At 32.5% G+C, this 22,015-nt stretch overlaps 1 protein-coding gene and 1 long non-coding RNA gene across 3 annotated transcripts; both read left to right on the plus strand.

Annotated features, from left to right (window-relative positions):
* Positions 1-575: 575 nt before the first annotated feature.
* On the plus strand, positions 576-7,198 carry LOC146949474 (putative LRR receptor-like serine/threonine-protein kinase At1g29720). Of its 2 annotated transcripts, none has more exons than XM_085745490.1 (19): positions 576-755; positions 974-1,148; positions 2,165-2,236; positions 2,363-2,434; positions 2,578-2,649; positions 2,764-2,835; positions 2,963-3,034; positions 3,121-3,192; positions 3,296-3,367; positions 3,466-3,540; positions 3,638-3,709; positions 3,805-3,876; positions 4,034-4,093; positions 5,607-5,669; positions 5,754-5,789; positions 5,901-5,938; positions 6,136-6,515; positions 6,655-6,856; positions 6,949-7,198. In XM_085745490.1, the coding sequence occupies exons 1-19, from the start codon at positions 659-661 to the stop codon at positions 7,053-7,055; spliced, it is 1,881 nt and encodes a 626-aa protein (XP_085601616.1). In that variant the 5' UTR covers positions 576-658; the 3' UTR covers positions 7,056-7,198. The 2 variants fall into 2 exon arrangements, with proteins under 2 accessions (XP_085601616.1, XP_085601617.1); XM_085745491.1 differs by having other exon boundaries at positions 6,976-7,198.
* A 1,027-nt stretch (positions 7,199-8,225) lies between these two features.
* LOC146949475 (uncharacterized) lies at positions 8,226-9,356 on the plus strand. The gene is made up of 2 exons (XR_015027281.1): positions 8,226-8,314; positions 9,125-9,356. It is a non-coding gene; the product is annotated as an uncharacterized LOC146949475 (long non-coding RNA).
* The last annotated feature ends 12,659 nt before the right edge of the window (positions 9,357-22,015 follow it).

Here is a 22,015-nt window from a genome sequence, read left to right on the forward strand (position 1 = left end):
TAAATGGGTAGCCTAAGTGTCACCTTTGTTGAATGAAAACACATATTAAAGAAGCATCTCGACGACATAGCTAAACTGCTTAAAACCACCAACCCACACGGTTTTCAAGGTTGAAACGGCTGAATTGGTGGGGTTTGATTTACAATTCAATTCACTCAAAATCAATTCATGTAAAGTAGAACCAAACATACTCAATTCTAGTCAAAGTAGAACTAAACATACACTTATGTTTTTGAAAATTATTATTGGTGTCCTGTTAGATATAAATATAGTTTATGATAGAACATTATGACGTAATTTGATCCATGTAGCAGACTCCACTAAGTGAGATATTGCTTGGTTGATGTTGTATTGTTGGTGTCCTTTATGTGTTTGTTATAATTCCTGGCTGGGGCATACAAATACATGCATCTATTAGTATATCCATTTTCTGAGTTTTGTCCCCTAATCTTATCTATTATGTCATTTTCCTCATTTAAATATATATCACAACATCATTGACTAAAATACTTTGACTTCAACTTCTTTTGTATTAATGTGGACTGTTAATAACTGGTTTGATTCATCAATCACTTAACTTTATTGTATTAAAATTGTACAATCTATCCACCACTCTCATCATAATCTCTGAAAATCTATCTTCCTTGTTAATATTAAGATGAACACTTCCTCTCAATTTTTCTTCCTTTCACTCATTTCCATTTGGTTCATATCTCTTGCAGCTTTTGCTGCTACTACTATTCACCCTGATGAAAGTATGATATATATATATATTTCTACCTTACCTCCCATTTTTTACTTTATATTTTATGTTTTTTTTATCTAATGATTCATGTATTTTTTTGCTCATAATTTCTATAGAAATTCTGTATATTTATTTGTTGATATGCATCCAAAGGTGTCAACTCCATAATAAGAGTTTGACTTTATAATCTCAAAAGATATGATAGGTTTGAATTGTATGTATATTTAGAGAAAGCTCTTGAAGTTATAGCTAAATCACTTGGTAAGAAGGATTGGAACTTTGACATTGATCCATGCAGCAACCAACCTAACTGGGTTACACCTACGATACCGAATGTCGTAGAGAACAATGTAATTTGTAACTGCTCTGTTGCTGGGGACAACTTCTGCCATGTTATTGAAATGTAAGTATCTTTTCGGTCGAAATCACCCTTTTGTATCAGCATTTTTAAGCAATTTGATTGTTTTTTGTGGTATTCAAGTATTTACATTGATATAGAGGTAGGAATTTGCATTGTTTGTGTCTGTGTGTGTGTACAATATCTGTAGCAAAAACTGATATCCCTTATAATTATCAAATTAAAGTTTGAAAGTAAATTCAATATTGTCAATGTGATGAACATGCCTTCAAATCAGCCTGCCTAGGTGATTCGAATCATGTGTCATTTTGACTGTCTTGATTCGAATTATAACAATGAATTTTTATGATGTTTGGAATCATGGTACAGAAAGTCAATTGCTGGAGTTTTCTGCCTTAGGTGATTTGAATTAGCTTTCATGGTGATTTCAAACACGATGTGTGCTAGCTAGAAAGGGGGAACACGGATTTGGATTAGTGGTTTCGTGTTGAGAACTTTTTGGTGAGTGACTTGGGTTAATATGAATCATTAGGGAAAGAATTCAAGCTTTCTCTATTGAATCCTAGAGTGAAAATCATTGACGATTGAGAGGAATGAAAAAAAATGAGAAATTAGAGTTTATTCCTTTGTTGAACATTGCAGGTTAATTTCTTGTAACCTTTTTGTATCTTTTGTATAGACTTATTCATAGTGAATCAAAGAGCTTCTCTTCCCCGTAGACGTAGATCAATTTTAGGCCGAACTGTGAACAATATCAGTGTTATTCCTCTCCTCATTGGTTTGATTGTTTGAGTTTTCTTCGGCACATTGGTTCTGGACTTGATTTATATTGAATCGATATGTGCCGGACTGTTTAGTTTGGATGTCATTATTATTTGTTCCACTTTTCTTGTTGAATTCACAACAGCAGTAGTAAAATCACTTCTAAAACTCTGCAGCAGAAGAGCTCGTTACAATTTTTTTCTTAAATCTAACAGCAAAGAGATGCATCAGAATTTATTACTTAATTTTGTGTATTGTTTATGTTTAACTTTTTTTTTTATGGAAAAATGAACATATAGAAATCTGAAGGGCCAAAACCTCCAAGGTACTCTCCCCCCAGAACTGAACAGGTTGCATTACCTTCAAGTTATGTATGTAAATCCTAAACTTTCCCTCACATCCAAATTCACAATATTATTGAACTTGTTTTATATTTTCAATCACTTGTATCTATATATTATTTTGCATGACAAACTCTTACTCTCCCTCTATTACAGTGACCTAGCTCGCAATAACTTGAAAGGTCCGATTCCTAAAGAATGGGGCTCCTTGACAAATATTTATAAATTGTATGAGTTGTCTCTTACTTTTCTTATCTGGTTTTTTAACATTGATTCTTTCATATTATACGTTGTCGATCTTGACATATGGGATCTTATAGTAGTTACATGCAACAATAAGCTAATGACAACATGTTGCTTAATCATCATAGTGCTCTCCTCGGAAATCAATTAACGGGTTCAATACCAGTTGAGATTGCAAACCTATCTGCTCTTCAAATCTTGTGAGTTTCTCATTACCCACCTTATCAGAAAAAAAATCAATTTGTAAGTTTGTAAACATATATGTGTTCATCAATTCAAAGAGTTTCAGTAGAATTTGAACTTGTAATGAATAGGGAGGTATTTAACAATCAATTCTCTGGAAATCTTCCACCTGGGTTTGGACATCTAACCCAAATTCAAATACTGTAAGTACTTATTTTTTTATCCCTTTTTGATGTTCTTACTGAAATATGAAATTTAACGTTTAAAATCCGCTTTGATTTCCATTGCTTAGAATCATAATTTACTGTTATGTTTTACAATTATATACAGGCGACTTTCATCTAACAAATTTACTGGAGAACTACCTGCGACATTCGCCAAGCTCACTACATTGCAAGAGTTGTAAGTTTCAATTTTATAGTCATGTTTAATGATTACTGAATTAGGTTTTACGATGCTTCATATTTTCATATTCTTTCTCAATGCAGCCGAATTGAAGACAACCAATTCTCGGGAAAGATACCTAATTTTATTCAGAACTGGACAAGTATTAATAAACTGTACGCACTTTTTTTTTATTTTAGTTTTATTTCTAAAATTTAACTGTTTTTGTATTGCTTTAATTTTTAAATGAATTATCAATGGTTACTTTTCTTTTGACAGAATGATACAAGGAAGTGGATTAAGTGGGCCGATTCCTTCCGGAATTTCACTTTTGAGAAACTTAACTGACTTGTACGTATGATATTATATAATACTGATAAAGCATGGTTTGAAATTTAACTTTCATTTAATTAGGTTTACTAACCTCTGATTTCAATTTGATATTCCAGGAGGATTAGTGATTTGAATGGACCTGAATATTCACCTTTGCCGCAACTTAATAATATGAAATTGTTAAACAGATTGTGAGTTCATTCCTCTTCCTCTTTCTGAAATAAAAAAGAAAAAAAGAAGCAAGATTGTCACTCATAATATATCGTTGTCTATCTTATTGTTTCACAGGATTCTTAGGAATTGCAACATCAATGGAACGCTACCTGAAAATCTTAGGACTATAACAACATTAAAACACTTGTAAATGCATACTTGCTACATTATGTTATAGCAATGTTTTCTATGACGGTTTTTCTCATTGTTTTAACTCGTTTTCAATATGATATATCTTTCAGAGACCTCAGCTTTAACAATTTAAGTGGAACAATTCCGAGGACGTATGCTGACATGAACGGTTTGAAATATATGTACGAAATTCATCACAGTTTCTTAGTGCAATTTATTTTGGGGGTATATTTCAATCATGCATCTATTGGCTTCTTAATATCCCTTATTTAAGGGTTGGTCTACTTCAGTAAATATTAAGCTTTGTATATTAATATCTTGTTATTCTTTTTATGGTAGATTTTTAACCGGAAACCTTCTGACTGGACCAGTGCCTTCTTGGAGAAAGAACGTGAGCGTGTGAGTTATCTTTCTAATACTACTAGTATGATTCCTTGGAATGAACAATGTAGTTTATGTTGCAAAAATACTATAAACATATCATCCATTTCGTTTTTACCTTTCTACATTGACTTTGCTTTTTCTTTTTACTTGTTTCCTTGCTTAGCTATATAGTTTTTTTTTGCTTGCATTAAGCGTATGACCAACTACGATTAACTATTTATCACTAAATTAAAGCTTTTAAGTAATGATATGCAAATTATATCTTAAATTTTTTATCTTAAGTACTATGATAGGATCAGTAAAATCAATTCCACAAACAAGGGAATTTTATTGATGAAAGTGGAGCAATAAGGTCTAGAATAAACCCTTCATATTGGAGGTCTGTTAGTAACAGATTCAGTCATTACAATAGGGACCCTATCACCGCCACCCTCTTCAACAACAGCCTTCCCTCTTCAACAACAGCCTTGTCCACGAGGCTAATACGGGGAAATTTGCTTATCAACACAGCCTCGTGCTCCTATGTTGTATCTTAAGCATTACATTTATTCAGCCACCGCTTGATCACTTGCCCCGTTTTCAACACAGTCCTTGAGGCTAGTACCTCTTCAGGTTCTTCTAGTTCCTGCAACTCCTCTTCAAGCCTTTCAGGCAAATTAGTTTCAGCAGAGTAATTCCCAACAGCCTTCTTTAATTATGAACTATGAAACACAGGGTGAATTCTAGCTATGTCCGGCAATTTGAGCTTGTAGGATACCACACCCACGCACTCACGGATTGGAAAAGGATCGAAATACTTTCGCTATTGCAGCTACTCGAGTTTCTCCTTGAGTAAAATGAATCAAAGGAGGTGTCCTCCCACCACCTGAAAGGGTGTAGTTCTTGTGGATACATGAAATGTGGTCTCTAATCCCTATCATACTACAGTTTAATCTTTTGTTATTGTTCTCCTCATAAAAACTTTAGTGCTAGGTCCATAATCATAAGTATATCTTATATCATAAGTTCACAACCATATTAATCTCCCATCTTTGTTTAATGTCTATGGTATACTTAATATTATATCTCCAATATTCCATTCTCAAGTTTAATCGAACAGTTCTCTCATCCCTTCAATTGAAGGTTTAGTTTGCTCTTAATGAACCAATTGATGAGGAGCTTAATTATTTCTCGCCTACTTCTTAGAAAGAAAACCGTTTTGAAACATTTATGCTCTTGGAGTATGATTGTGCAATTTTTAACTATATAGGTTTAAATTATATGGTTTTGGTCCTTAAGAATGTATTATTTATTTGTTTTTTAGTCTCTGAAATAATTATTTTACAAACCCTGCAAAATTTATTCATATTGGATATAGTCCTTGTAACATGTAAAATATTTGATTTTAGTCCATCAAAATAAGAACTAAAATGAATTTTAAAGGGACCAATTACAAATAGAACTATTCTATGTTACTAAATGTTTCATCAAGTCACTGATTGTCGCATTATTATCATATTCTAAATCAAATTTAATGACTTGTATATAGAGATCTTTCATACAATAACTTCAGCATCAGCCAAGGGAGTCAGATATGTAAAGATGAAAATGTGTAAGAATATCCTTCCATTTGTGTTCACTTGTATGCCAACTTAAGAACCTTTCTGAGACACCAGTATTCTCTAATATGTCACAGGAACTTATTTTCTCCCTCATGGGCACGCAATGACACGTAAGTTTGCTATTATATAAAGCCTTTCCATTCCCCTTATTATTTGATGAATCTTATTATACTAATCAAGCTAAGTGCTAACTTCTTACATCCCTTCCATCATTCTCTCAGAGGAACAGATTCGTGTTTGAGCTTGGAATGTCCCAAACGTGAGTTTCTTTATGGTTAATTTACAATAGATAGCTAAGATCTCACTATTATTATCAAATGCTTGTTCTAACTTCTAACAGTGCTTAGAAGAGCAATTATTTAAAGTATGATTTTTCAAGGAACGTGTTTTTTGTTTGATTTTCTTCGTTGTTTCCTTAATATTTACAAAGTTGCTCACATGATCTTCTCAACCCAGACACAAACTCTCTTTATATAAATTGCGGTGGAAAGCAAGCAATAGTCGATGGAAAAAGTTATGATGGTGATTTAGATTTACCTGGACCAGCTAGATTCCATGCCAATCCAACAGGAAATTGGGCATATAGCACAACTGGTGTATTCGTTGAAAGTAACCAACTTGGAGACACTTATTCCCCAAAAAATATCACCAAACTTACGATGGTGGATGCTGAATTGTACACGAATGCACGCGTTTCTCCTACTTCTTTGACTTATTACGGGTTTTGCCTCTCAAATGGAAGCTACATAGTAAACCTACATTTTGCCGAAATAATGATCACCGATGATCAAACTTATGGTAGTCTTGGAAGGCGTGTATTTGATATCTACCTTCAGGTACATGGTTTAACAATATCCTTCCAATAGTCAAAAATGTTTCATAAAAAAAACGCCATTAGTCAAGCGATCACTAGGTTCATATATGTGTAGATTGTAATCATGGCGAAACATTAAGGTTGTGATCAAAATTTTGCAGGGAAAGCTGGTGCAAAAGGACTTCAATATTGCAAAAGAAGCAGGAGGAGTTGGTAAGAAAGTCGTAAAACAGTTCAAAGATGTTGTTGTTGCTAGTAATATTTTGGAGATCCGTTTGTATTGGGCTGGAAAAGGGACACAGTCTCTCCCAAATAAATCAGTATATGGTCCTCTTATATCAGCTATATCAGTTGAATCATCTGGTGAGTTATACTTTTAACCTTACTAATCTTATGCTATGATCTTCATATAATTATAATTTAATATTTAAAACTCTTGTATAATAATCAAGCAGATTCTCAACCTGGAAGCATATCTGCAGACTCTCCACCTGGAAGCATAACTGCAGGAGCTGTAGTTGGAATTCTGGTTGCAGCAACAATTTCAATCTTATCATTCTAGTGTTTGGTATACTAGTCTTAAAAAATTGTAAGAAAGTGATCATAATTGAAATATAAATAGAGTATGATAAAAATGAAAAAATTGTAAATTTTTAATTCAATGAAATATATTGAAATAAATCAAATTCCTGTTTTAATATAAAACAAGTGATTTACTCCTTTAATTTATTTAGATTTCATTATATATAGTTCTTAAAGATGCCATGATATTATACATTCCTCGACTGAAAATAAAAAATTAAAATAAGCTACAAAATAACTAAATTTGTTATATGGAGTCAAAATTGAAATGAAAAAATGGCCGTGATTCATGTCTGCAACAGAGGCAACAGTGTTGTTCTCTTGAAAGAAATTGAGAAACAATCCGGGGTTGGTAGTTCAACTAGTTTGGGCGAAAGTATTAAAGGAGTTGAAGAGTTAAAGATCTAGGGTTCAAGTAATGGCGAAGAGAAGTGATTGTAAAATTAAAAATTTGTAGATGTTCAAAATAATAAGTTTATATTGAAATTTGTATATTTTATATTGAATATAATTTTTTAATAAATAATTGTTGATTTTCAATAATTTTTTTTTTATATATTTTTAGTTTCTTTAACATGTTCAATATAATCCTCATGCTAAAATAAGGTGTGTTGTTATTGGGCTTGATGCTCTGATAATTTGTATAGTGGTCATATTAATTTTCAAAGAATGTTGTTCCCACATCAAAGGATGCTAAGAAACACCATTAAAATACCAAAATAACCTCATTAGCAGTAAACTGTCGATAGATTTTAACCGGCGATAGTTAAGTGCCGAAGGTTAATTTTATCATTTTATTGTGTTTTTTAGCCTTCTCAAATAGTGTGTCCAGCAATTTTCTTAATTTTCAGTCAAAAAGAAAAAAGAACCATATTAATTTGTTTATTCTTTTCATTTGGTCAAAAAAAAAATATTGTTGATTCTTTGAATCATTATTAATCATTGGATCAAGCATAGATAAACAGATACGATTTAATGTCAAAATTTGATTTGACCATATATTAAATATATTGAATGCAATGTAAATGCTTTATTATTACTAATACTTTAAAAAAGAAGAAGAAGAACTTGACCAAAAAAAGTCACTTCCTTGACTCAAAATAAAAATAAGACTATTCCCTATTTGTCTCTATAAATACCGATGGTGTTTCTTCATCTTTCAAAAGAACATGACTACAAGAACCAACTATGTATTTTTTTTCGTTGCAATTTTGTGCATTGCTTCTATGATGACTCCAGGTAACAAATTTACTCATTTCTTAACTTATTTCAATTTTTTCAATTTTTATATTTTTTATAATCATTTATAATATAATTGTATCTTCTTTTGTTACAATATAATTGTATCTTTAAGAACACTTTAAAATGAAAAATAACTTTTGATTTGTTAATTTGTGTTGTACCCTTGTGCCAATAGTAATTGAACTATGTATTTGATTCATCAAAAAAAGAAGAAATTATATCAAAATTAAAACAGTCAAACTTTTGCCATTGAACTTAAGTCCCACAGAGAAAATCACTTGTGATATCGAAAGTATGTTTTCAAAAATGATTACGAGAATGCTATTTTGTTTGAAGATGTTCATATTAAAATTGTTAAAATTTAAAAGAATCCTTACATAGCACCAACAATTGTTTTTTTTTTTGGTGGTTGTGTCAGGGTTCGAATCTCAGACCTTGCATATATTATACTCCCTACCAACTGAGGTAAGCTCGAGACAATTGTTTCTTCCTTTGATACCGATATATAAATCTTAAAAATATTTAATACTCCAGATACTTGTTTAATTTTTTCCAAAAATAGTTATCAAAAATAAATTTTAAAACAAATATTATCTCTTTGATTTTTTTATAGTTTTAAACATAAGATAATAATATAATTTTCAATAAATCAATATAAATTTGTAAAATGATCACTAACCGATCTTGTCAAATTTTGAATGAGTGAATAATAGTATTCAACATTATGATATGATGTTCTCAAAAAAAAAAAAACATTATGATATGATGATGTACCCAAAATTTCTAATGACCCTATGTTGTTTGCAGGTGGAGCAAAGCTTGAATACCGTTGTTATGGAATTTGCAGCTATAATGACGATTGTGCTCAATTTTGTAAAAAAATTGATAATCGTTTAGATGGCTTTTGTGAAAAAGGCACTTGTTGCTGCGCTCCCCCGCCTCCGCCACCTCGAATGTAGCTTCTAAAAATTTATGGACATTGTCATTTATTGTAGTAAATGGAGATGATCTTAACTCTTATACGAGTTTATGTACTTCCTCTTTAATTTTCAATAAATAAAAAATGAATACATGGATTTTAGTTTTAAAACCAAAAGTTTTTGTTGGAAAATATTTTCCATCAACTCTACAATTTATATTCGCCACGAACCTCTTGTATATATCGATCATGATCCATGAAACATGTCACGTGCAATCATCAATCACATATCATAAATTTATAATACAAATTACAAACAACAAAAATTAAAAGAAATCATAAAGTAACTATAGGTCTGAAATTTATTTGTCTAAGTCAATGTATTTGGAGTAATATAAAATGATTTAATTTAAAGAAGGACTAATATCAAATAAATAAGTTTCTTGATAATGATTTTCAAGTATTTTTTTCTGAGTTAGCCTTCTCATACTACGGCGAAAGGGGCTTAATAATCAAAAGTTCAGCTTGTAGGTCAGTAAAACATGACCAAGAGTTGAATTCGAGTTTTCACGAATGATTGGTCCTTAAAGGAAGTTCATTAACTTGAACTGAATGAATTGATTCAAGTGAGTGCAGTAATAAATTTAAATGGTTGAGATTTGGGGTTAAAGACTTATGTGTGATGTTAATAGATCATAACTTTTATATATGCATAGAGAAATTGAAATTGATTTATATTAGTGATTGGAGGATGCATACAAAAATTAAAACGGAACTCATTGGATAAATAAATGGAGGGAGCCTGTGCAATTTGATATGTTTGCTGAGAGAGAGAGTTTAGAAGTAACCTGTTTTTGATTGCAGAATGTTAGTAGTGGTTATGATTTTTTGAAACCTCTCTATTCATTTGTTAGAGTTAAGTAACAGTCAAGTTATTCAGGGATTCGTTAAATGGTACCCAAGTTGCAACCATTTCACCTAAGGTTATACGCACGTCAAAGGCATAGGGTCGCAAATCCCAGAGGCACAATGCACCTTCGTACGGAGTTTTAAGTGGGGTCCTTACTCTCTCAGAGATAATTGAAGCATAGATTTAAATTAGAGTTCCTAAACTTTCAATGGTCCTAAAGGTTCCCTCATATATGAATCTTAAAAGTACATCATCATATTCTCAGTCTTGGTAGTTTTACAAACGGGCAACCATATCTTGTCTACCTTACCAAGGATGTAAGAAGAGTAAAATTATTATGCTAGTTCCTAGGTTCTTTTACCATTGTTATAACACTTTCCCTAATTCAGGTGGTTAACACTGTTATCTTAATTACTTTCTGATTCGAGTAGGCTTTCACTGAACATTAGGCATGACATTTCCCTAATTACCGTTATCTCAAGGTTGCTTTACTTCAGGTGAAATCGTTAAGAATTCGCATAATAAAAATAAACATGACTCATGAAATAACTGAATAAAAATACTTAAATTAAATAGATCCAACAAATAGAATAGAGGTTCATCTTAAAACCCTATCCTAATAGGGTTTAGTTACTCATGGTAACTAAAGACAAATTACAAAAGAAATAAAACATACTCTAGAGACTTGGAGTGAGGAGAAAGACCTCCCTTGAAGCTCTTAGTACTTGACATCCTCTTGAACCGCTTCGTTTTGAATAAAAAATTATTAATAAGATGAGTTGTATTTATAGTCTATGTTTCCACCTGGATTTGAGCCTTAAAACTGCATTTTTTCCACCAAAAAGTAGCAAAAGACAGTTATTTCCCAAAATATCACACCATGGGACGAGCAAACCACACTCTGTGGGGAACATGAAAAAACCCTAGAGAGCACAAGTGTATTTTTGTGAACTCGGAGGCCCATGGCTCACACCTGGGGGCGCATCAGTGCATTTTGTTCGCGCATAATCGCTTGTTTCTTCGTTTTTTGTGTGTTTTCTTCAATATAAGCTGTCTTGGGACTTGAAATAGAATTTCTACTTCTTGTAATGTCTTTATAGGCCTCTTGAATTTTCATTCATTGTCTTTTCAACTCTTCACAAGATGCTTTGCTTTGCTTTCGCCTCACGGGGACGTTTTACCTCTTTTTCTTTTCATTGTTCGCGTTAATAGTATGTCAAACACAACAGACATTCAAACATTAATATATGTTGTTAATTTCTAGAAAAAATGTTGATTGATGATTCCTAAAAGCACTTTGAAATCTTAAAAGTCTTGAGTTAAGGATTGATCTATCGTTGATTGATGATTCCTAAAAGCACTTTGAAATCTTAAAAGTCTTGAGTTAAGAATTTCTCAAAATTCAAATTATAAAATACTCATAGTAAAAAGTCTTTTGAGAAAATCTTAAAAGTCAATAGATTTCTATAGTCTTTTAGAATCTTGAAGATTTTTTTTTTGTTGAAATTCTTTTAAAATCTCAATTCAATACATTCCTTAAATAATTGATATGTTTACCCTATAGTATTTCTATAGAAAATAAATCTATACACAAAACCATGCATATACCATATATTTTTTTGGTCAAATAGACTAATGGTTGTAGGTCACACATTTTTAATGTGAATAATGCAGAGTCCAAAATTTGAATCAGAACCTATACATACAATTGTCCTTGCAACTACTAGCTGAGTCGTGCATATAGGACTGCACGTACCATATTAATTTGCTGTAAAAAAAGAACTATATTAATTTATTGATTCTTTGAAATAAATGGCGTACGAATCTCCCTTGAATTAAGTGAATTATTATTAGTCATTGCATCAAGCGTAGATAAATGGATGAGATTTGATGTCAAATTTAATTTGAACATATATTAAATATATTTAATGCAATGTAAATGTTTTTATATTAATACTTTAAAAATAACAAGAAGAATTTGACCAAAACAAAAATAAGAAGAAAATATGAATTTCACCAATAAAAAAAAAGAAAGAAAATTAATAAGATATTTTATGCACGTTTATAGTAGTTATTTATTCTCTTCCTTGAGTCAAAATACAGATAATAAAATTTCCCTCCTATTTGTCTCTATAAATATCCAGTAACTGATGGTGCATATTCATCTTTCAAGAAAACATGACTACAAGAATCAAGTATCTATTTTTTTTCATTGCAATTTTTTGCATTGCTTCTGTCATAACTCCAGGTAAGAAGTTTACTAGTTTCGTAACTTATTTCAATTTTTATATTTTTTTATATCATTTATAATACGATTGTCATTTTTTTTGTTACAATGTAATTATATCGTTAAGAACACTTTAAAATGAAAAATCACTTTTGAGTTATTAACTTCAGTTGTACCAATGGTATTTGAACTATATCTTTGATTCATCAAATGAAGAAAACATTATGTCTTTAAAATTAAAAAGTCAAACTCAATTACCTCTCCGATGAGATACTTGTTTATTTTTTTCGAAAAACATTTTTATAAAATAGTTATGAAAAATAATTTAAAAAATATATATAATAATTTAATCATTTTCAATAAATCAATAAGTTTGTCCCAAATAACTCTTTTTTATAATTTCTAAACATAACTGTAGGCATATGTAGAATCTTGAATGAGTGAATAATAGTATTCAACATTATGATGTACCCAAAATTTCTAATAACCCTCTGTTTGTTGAAGGTGGAGCAGTGCCTGATTGTTATGGATGGTGCAAGAATGGTCCAACAAACCCTGATGACGGTTGCGTTCAATTGTGTAAAAGGTTTAATCAAGACGCCGTTTGTAAAAATGGAATGTGCTGCTGCGATCTCCCGCCTCCGCGAATGTAGCTTCTAAAAGTCTGCTGCTGCGCTCTCCCGCCTCCGCGAATGTAGCTTGTACGAGTTTATGTACTTCCATAAAAAATAAATAAAAATTGAATACTGTTGTAAATATTAATAGTGGATGTCCAGATAGCAAATGAGTTAATGGACCACGCTACTAGATTATTGAGCTTAATTCATAAGCTATTCTATTTTTCTATAAATAAAGTTCATTTGTAACATTCAGGTGTACTTCGAAGAATAATAATAGTACTTCCCTCTATTCTCTCTTTCCCTCCTTCTCTTTATCACTGTTTCTTAATGAATTCCTGAAGAGTTCAACACTAGAGCATCCCTGAAGGATCGCTTAAAAATTAAATTTTTTTTCTAATGAATTACTGATGAATTCAGCAGTGATGCATCCCTGAAAGATAGCACAAATTATTTATCGGATTTAGTACATAGTTCTCGCAAGACTCAAGAATTTAATAGGTATACATCCCTATAGGATTGCAAAAGTACTACAATTTTCATTATTATCATCGTATGTTTGTCCTTGATGTTATTTTAATATTTGTGCATTTATTTTATGATGAATAACATTTGGATATGCATAAATAATCAGGGTCGGCCCTTTAAATTTGAATGTCTTGGGCGAATCAAGAGAGTGGTGCGCCTCTAAAAAAAATCCACAAAAAATGATAAGATTAAGGGAAATGAATGGAAAGACTATTAAACATTTCATTTGATATTGTGCAAGAAGAACACAAGTATGAATCTTTGAAATGTGAACCAATTAGCTCTAAGTTTGGATCCATGTTCCAAAGTCTAGGCTTTACTCGAAAGGTTTATTTAACTAAAGACAACATATTTATCAAAACAACAAAGGGATCATAATTCAATACTAATATCATCACAACATTTCATAATTCAATGTTGATTTCTCAAAAGTGAAAATTCGTTTGACTATTAAATAATAAATAAATTGTTGGAAAATGTTAACCAGTGTCCCCGGGGTACAGGTTAAGGAAACCAAATATAGTATAAGTACCTTGAAACTTGTGTAGTCAAAGTTTAAAAAGTGTAAAGAATGATGTTTTCAATGCAAATATTTCTTTTTTTGTTTTCTTAACTAGTGTCCCGGGGGCACCGGTTAACAAGACCCTAAATTGTTTGGCAATTGCAATTGGCACCTACTCCTATCGTATGAAGTTATGATCAATGGTATACAACACTTATGCTTTTGGCAATTGATTGTTCTTGTGTTAATAGTTGCATAATTGAGATGGAGAGATGTTTTTTGTTTACAAATTGAGATAGATAAGTTAGTCATAAAGAATAATAATTAGAAAGAAAAGAGACTCATAAACTAGGTAAAATATTGTGATTTTTAATATGCAAAAGCAAAATATATTTTTATGGGAGTAACTAGCATATTTATAGTAAAAATATATTTTTTGGTGCCCCTAAAATTATGGTGCCCTGGGTTGCCGCCCCCTCGACCCGTGCTCAGGACCACCCCTGTAAATAATTACCATTTTAAATATAATGATTATTATTAAAGTATGCCGGTTGCAGGAGTAATTGAAAGCTTGATTGTTCCATCTGTTCCTTAATTGTCAAGGAACAATGTCTTGATTTTTGAAAACTTGAATTGCTAACATTGAATTAGTTTCTAACCAAAAGCTTCTCCAATTCCTTGACTTAGCAAACTCAATTGATCTCATGGCACCACTAAGCTCAGCAAAGAGAGAGTTTCTAAAGTTCAGACATTCAGCAAAAGCTCCCATAAAATGACCAAACTTGTTTCTAAAGATTGCACCACATGCAGCCTTACCAGATGCAAATGCTTCATCACAATTACCCTTTATCCAACCAGCAATTAGAGGTACCCAAATAACCTCTTTCACCAAAAGCATCCTTGGGGGATGAATTGTAAGATTGAAAGCCTTGCAGAACTTATTGACAGGTTAGAATTGCTTGCAGACAAAGAAACATTTGCAATAATTTGGGATATTGGCACTTCTCCAGTGAATGTTCTTATTTTGGAACCTATAAAAGTTCCTAGCATGCCAAATAGCATAAAAAATGTTGATAATTGCAGAAGTAATGGATAATCTGCATTGAGGCGCCCAACCTCTTTCACCTAGGCTCCAAATATCCTCCAAAGCTGAAAAGTGAAGGGGTTGATTGAGCATAGAAGCAAACCAGCACCAAAGATGAATAGCATAAGAACATTCAAAGAATAGATGAAATGCAGTTTCCTCAGATATTATGCATAGGCTGCAGATAGAAGGCGAGGCACAACCTCTTTCTTTCAATTTTTCATCAATAGGGACCTTATCATTCATAATCCTCCAAGCCAACAAAGACTTTGAGGGAGGGATGTTGGGGGACCAAATACATTTGTCCCATTTCAAAGTCTGAGAAGGAGTGTCTTTGAAAACATAAGCATTTTTAAAGGATAGCCTACAATTTGGTGTAGCTGTCCAAACGAGTTCATCTTTTTCTCACGCACTGGAATAATAGCTTGATGAAAAAGATTCCAAATATCAGAATTGTTGTTTAGTAATTTTTGTATGAGAGAAGAGATTAATTGTTATTAATAAATATAAGAATTGTTGTTTAGTAATTTTTGTTATTGACTTTGAAGAATATGTGAATTTTGATAATTATAGTATGATTGATTAGTTGTGAAATTGGTAATTTGTTGATTAATGTATATGATTGTTGATATGTGAAATTATGAATTTTATTGATTTAAGGTGACTCTGTTGATTTTGTCTCTGGAGGTTTTGAGAAATTTTATTAAATTCGAGGTGTGATGATTTTGCGGAATTGATAAGCTATGTGGCTTGAGAATATAAAACTATAAAGATTTGAAGAAAAATACATTGCATTCATAGCATGACATAGAATGGTGTCATAATAGTCAAATGGGGTGATTCTTATACGTGTGGGGTGATTAAAACTATTTTGCTACATGGGGCGATTAAAATCATTTTGCCAAATGGAGCGATTAATATTGTTATGTCAATTGGGGTGATATCCGGATCAGGGTCTAGTTGCATTGCATGCATCTGCATTAACATTGAGTCTTGTGTCTCCTTTAAAAAGAAAAGAAAAAAAATACATTGAGCTTGTGGTTTTTTCTTTTAGTATATTTTGGAGTGATGAATATTTTAAACATTTAAAATGAAAAAGAAATATCTTAGCACAATTCCTTGATAATGGTTGTATATTCTTATTCGATTTTGTAATTTATTATTGATTTTATTCATGGGTGTTGAAGACTGGCCCTTACAACCAACATTTTAGGTACCAAAGGAGATATTCATGTGTGATTGATGTTTTGCTTGAAGCGTGTACGCGGGGAAACAAATTTGGGTTTCTGAATTGTAATTAGATTAGTCCTAATTTTCTAAAAAGAAAGAATTATACGTAATGTCTTGGATAAAAAATCCGGGGCGTTACACAGTATTTCTATCACCTTCTAAATGCCACTTCACTTTGGATTTCTCTTGCCAGAAGATTTTTTCTTTGTTCAGGGCTTCTTCTAAGTTGTGTTGGGCTTGTTTTTCTTGTTGTAGGATGGTTTCATTATGGCCATTGGTTTGAATTTGTTGTTGGATATCTTGAAGTTTAGCTTCAACTTCCCTGACAAGATGGTTTATGTTACCAAATACTTCATTGTTCCAAGTTCTCAGTCCGACTTTATGCATTTGAAGTTTCTTGTTTAGGATAAACATTGGACAACCTACTACATTAGAGTTTCGGATTGAGGCTACAACATTTCTACAATCAGCATGTAGGGTCCACATTTTATGAAATTTAAATTGGGAAACAAATCTATTTTGTCTTGCTTCAAACTCAAGTAAGATGGGGTGGTGGTCGATCTGGTCCTTAAAAGAGTACAAAAATATATAGAAGAGAACATATCTAACCAAAGTTTATTACATATGCACCTATCTAACCTTCTTTCAGTGAGTCTTCTTCCATTTCTTTCATTTTGCCAGGTAAAAGCAGCACCAATAGTGGGGAGGTGAATGAAGTGATCACTATCAGTGCAAGACTGAAAATCTTCCATAGCAATCCTAGATGGGGAAAAGTGACCCATGTTCTCATAGGCACCCCAAATAGAATTAAAGTCACCTATAAAGCTCCAAGGGATATGGTTGTTTTGGTGGATGGATTGAAGAGAAGACCAAAGATGTCTTCTTTTCAAATAACAAGTAGAAGCATATACTGCACCAATGCCACATATGATATTGTTATAGTCAAAGGTAAATGAAACAAGTTGATCAGTTATCAATCTTAGATTGAAAATGCAAATACGCCATATATTTGGTTGTAAGTTATCTCTATTGTTCAAAGCAAACAATTTGTAACCTAAGTCAGAAACCAACCTCTAGGGAGAGATTCAAAATCCATCCAAGGTTCACTTTCAAAGCAAAAATCAGGTTTATTTACAATAAGTAACCTTTTAAGAGCTAATCTTGTAGGGGCATTACCCAAACCCCTTGCATTCTAGAATAGACTCTTCATTGCCAAGGCTTTGATTTACCAGCCTTTGATCTGGTTGCATATGCAATTTTGTTAAGTAGCTCTTTGTTTTTTCTTCTTCTGCTTGGTGATCACAATCTCAAAATCAGCAGCATTCTCAGGAGCTTCATCTTCCATATCATGTTCTCTTTCACTTTCAGCAAGAAGTCTTGCATCCGCTTCCTCATCTTCAACCATATTTGCCCAGGATTGTTTCAGAAATTTCTTGTCTTCCTCTACCTGAGCAGTAGCATCTTTCTTACTAACTTATTCATATGAATTCACTTCATTGACTTCATCTTCCTTCTGTGTATCCTCCACAAGTTCAGATGCTTCTGAATTTGAGTCATCTGCTTCTTCTATATCAGAGATTTCTTTTTGTGGAGGTCTCAAACCTCTATTGGCATCTTCATTTTCCACATTCATTGGAGCCTTCCCTTTGTTTTGATCTCTGACCAAGGAAGTTGTCTCAATCTCTTCTACAATCTCAATGGGATTCTTTGGATTTTCCCCTTGCTCCTTTACAACGTAGTACCATAAGTAGGTTTCTTTTTCTTCACAGGATCTTTTACTTGTTCTCCATTCTCATATTTCCTGACATTCATGCAAATTTCTAAATAGTGACCAATTTTATTGCAATGAGAGCAAAAATCTGGCAAATTCTCGTAACTTAATTAAACAAAAAAGGCAAACCTTTTCTTTCAACTAAGACCTTATTTCTCGAAGGCTGGGAAACATCCATATCAACCAATATTCTAACATACTGACCAAAAGTTCTCTCCCACATAGGTTTGGAAGCAGCAACATCAGTGCAAATTGGAGTACCAATAGCAATAGCAAATAGGATCTTTTTGTGTCAGTATTTTGGTGGAATGCCATAAAATCTTACCCAAACCTGAGTTGAGGTATTATGTTGAGTGTTAGGGATAAAATCATAGGACTAAGCAAAGAACTTGGTGAACCCTGGGTTCAAATTCCATGATATGATAGATCTTACCCTTTTTAGGTCTTTTAAGCTAGAAAAGTTAAATTCAAAGAACCCCTTTCCTAAGTTATGAACACTCTATCTCCCCAGATCCTTCCATTGAACATAAAGCTTAGAACGCAAGGCAAACACAGTGAGTGGCGTGGAGACTTTGGGATAGATGATTCTTGCATGCAATTTGTGCTTGCATGCCTCTATTCCATGCAGATATACATCTTCAGGAATTTTAATAGAAACCCTGTCACCTTTGATGACCGGTTATGGAAGTTGTGAGGTGGGAATGTATCAAACATTGTTTAAAGTCTGGACTAAGGATTTGGGAGGTTGTGGTGCAGTATTTGTAGCATCAAACTTTGGATTTGTATTCGGTTGTGTTTGATAAAGGCATGGCCAAGGAATTAGGACAATATTTGGGACGGGGATGGTGGATTGAGGTATGTCAATGGTGGTTTCCTAGGTTAGAAGTAAGCTTTTAGAAGGTGGTAGATCAAAAGTGCAAAATCTCCTCTAAAATCGCCAGAGAAATCCTTTCAAGATAAGAACTTACCATGGTGTATTATTGGAGATTTTAACGACATCTTGATGAATGATGAAAAGAGAAGCAAGATTGCTCATCCTCCTTGGAGAATAAAAACTTTTTGTGAAGTTGTTATGGATAGTCATCGATATGACCTACCTTTGACAGGGTACCAATACACATGGTTTAGAGGTCATAGTGTGCAATGTAGGAAGGAAGAGCGGCTGGACCATTCCATGGCCACTCAAGATTGGTTAGATTTGTTTCTGAATGCAACATTAACCAATCTCATTGTGAATAGATCTAATCATTCACCAATCCTACTAAATCTTATCGAAAAGTAAAGAAATGTTGTCAAACGAACCTTCAAGTTTGAAAATGACTAGTTAGAGGAGGAAGATTTATAGCTAGTGGAAACCGATGGATGGAAGGCGGTGGAAGGAGGAGAGGTGTTTGACAAAATTCATAATTGCACGAAGGAGCTGGAGAAGTGGGGAACGACTATAAGATTGTGTTTCAAAAAAAACCATTGAGAAATGCACAAAGGAGGTGGAGGTGTTATGTGAGGGAGGGAGAGAGAGAGAGAGAGAGAGAGAGAGAGAGAGAGAGAGAGAGAGGATGATGATGGGATACATATCTATAAAGAAGCGATATATTGAATGAGATACCTCCTTGCACAAGAGAACGCATATTGGAGGTAGAGGGCAAAAGATTATTTAAATGATCTCTTCATGAGAGAAACAAGTAGCATTCAACGCATTTTAGACCTGGTTCAACCGCGCTTAATTCAGCGAGATAATGATATCTTATCGGCGCTGTTTACTATGGAAGAATTTTGGAAATCATTGTTTTCAAATGCACACGGATAAGGCACGAGGCTCGGATGGATTGAATCTGGCTTTTTATAAACTACGCGTGATTCTATGTGTGGCAACAAAAAATTCATAAATCACGGTGCGATGAAAACATAAAAAATCATAAAATAATCTCATACAAAATTCACAAATCACGGTGCGATTAAAACATAAAACATCATAATCGAAGCATCTCATATATTAAGTTGCTACAGGTCTAGAAAAAAAATTCCAATTATCGGTGGGATCTCACAATTACTCCAATGGCTTGAATTCTTCACAATCGATCGAACCAACCGTGAGCATGTCACAACTCAAAATAATCCATCGAATTCTTCCTCTCCACACTTTTTCTTTATGAATCACAAATCAGTTTTTCTCTCCCAAATCGATTGAATTCAAAATTGATTCACAGTCAAAGAAATTAAGGTTTTCAAATCACAACTCAAGTCAAAATCGCTTTCACAACCGCTTTCAACCACCGGTACATGTTAATCTCGATTCAGAGGGATATATGGAGACATAAATCTAAGTCGGGTTATGTTCTACAATTGGGGGAAGAAGGGGATGAAAATTGGCCTTTGTATGCATCAAGTTGGTGGAAAGAGTTGATGTCCATAGAAGGATATGTGGGATCAATTTTTTTTTTAAACTAGACTCTAACCCGTGCGATGCACGGGTTTTGTATATAAATATTATATTGATTGTACATTCAATACTATCCTATGAAACGACTGCAAAAAACAACAACAAAAAATGCAAAAATTACACTAATTTAAATTATTAAATTTATTTTCTTACCAAATAATATTACCAGGTTGTGTTCTTGAATTTCTTTTTTCTCAATCTTCATATTCGATTACATTCATGTTAAAAGAACAACTAAAATAAACAAATTGAAAATAGTAAACATTTTTGAAAAGTCAGAGGGAGAAATCAAAGTAATGTTATAATCTAGTGTAGTGATTTTTGCAAATAAAAAGTCAGAATAAATAACTTCAAGTAATAATATATGAGAAACAAAGAGGCTGACAAAATTATCATCGAAATCAGTCAAATTATCAACAATTTTAAAAATACAACTTTAATATCGTAACACGTAGTAAGCTTACACCAAGAAACTGATCCTAACCGCAAGGGCCGTTAATACTATAAAAATGAAAAGGAAAATGAACTTTTATGTGGTAACTGAAATAAGAAGAAATATGAAAAGGAACTTTTATGTGGTAAACGGCAGAAAATAACAACAACAACAACAACAACAACAACAACAATAATAATAATAATAATAAATACTGCCATCAATAAAGGAACCATTAAAAATGAAAAGAAATTGTTATGAGAAAAGGAACCGCTAGGGCGTTTGCGTCTTTAAAAAATGTTTTAGTACTATGGTATATCAATTTTGGAAGCAACAATATTTCAATAAAAAAGAAAGTGACTTTGTGGGGAGAGTTGTAAAGTGTAGCCATAGCCAAGAGGTATCCGGTTCGAATCCTTGAAAAACCTATTTTTTCATAAAAAAATATTCAGATCCGCCAAAAAGGGCGGGATTAGGGTTAGGTCAGACTGTCTAACATTTATATATATAAGATAAGATAAGATGGGGTGGTGAGGAAGATTGGTAATGGCGATAGGACTAGTTTTAGAAAAGACAATTGTTGGAACAAAATAAGTTTTAAAGAATGCCTCTTGAAATAAGTGGCATACAAATCTCCCTTGAATTAAGTGAATAAGATAAGATGGGGTGGTGAGGAAGATTGGTAATGGCGATAGGACTAGTTTTAGAAAAGACAATTGTTGGAACAAAATAAGTTTTAAAGAATGCCTCTTGAAATAAGTGGCATACAAATCTCCCTTGAATTAAGTGAATTATTATTAATCATTGCATCAAGCGTAGATAAATGGATGAGATTTGATGTTAAATTTAATTTGACCATGTATTAAATATATTTAATGCAATTTAAATGTTTTTTTGTATTAATACTTTAAAAATAAGAAGAAGACCTTGACCGAAAAAAGAAGAAGAAAGAAAATTAATAAGATATGTCAAAATAAAGATAATAAAACTTCCTTATTTGTCTCCTTCAAAAAACAAAAAACTTCCTTATTTGTCTC

This window comes from Medicago sativa, chromosome 2, assembly GCF_051527215.1.
Source record: "Medicago sativa cultivar Bolivia chromosome 2, Bolivia_mono, whole genome shotgun sequence".
NCBI lineage: Eukaryota > Viridiplantae > Streptophyta > Magnoliopsida > Fabales > Fabaceae > Medicago > Medicago sativa.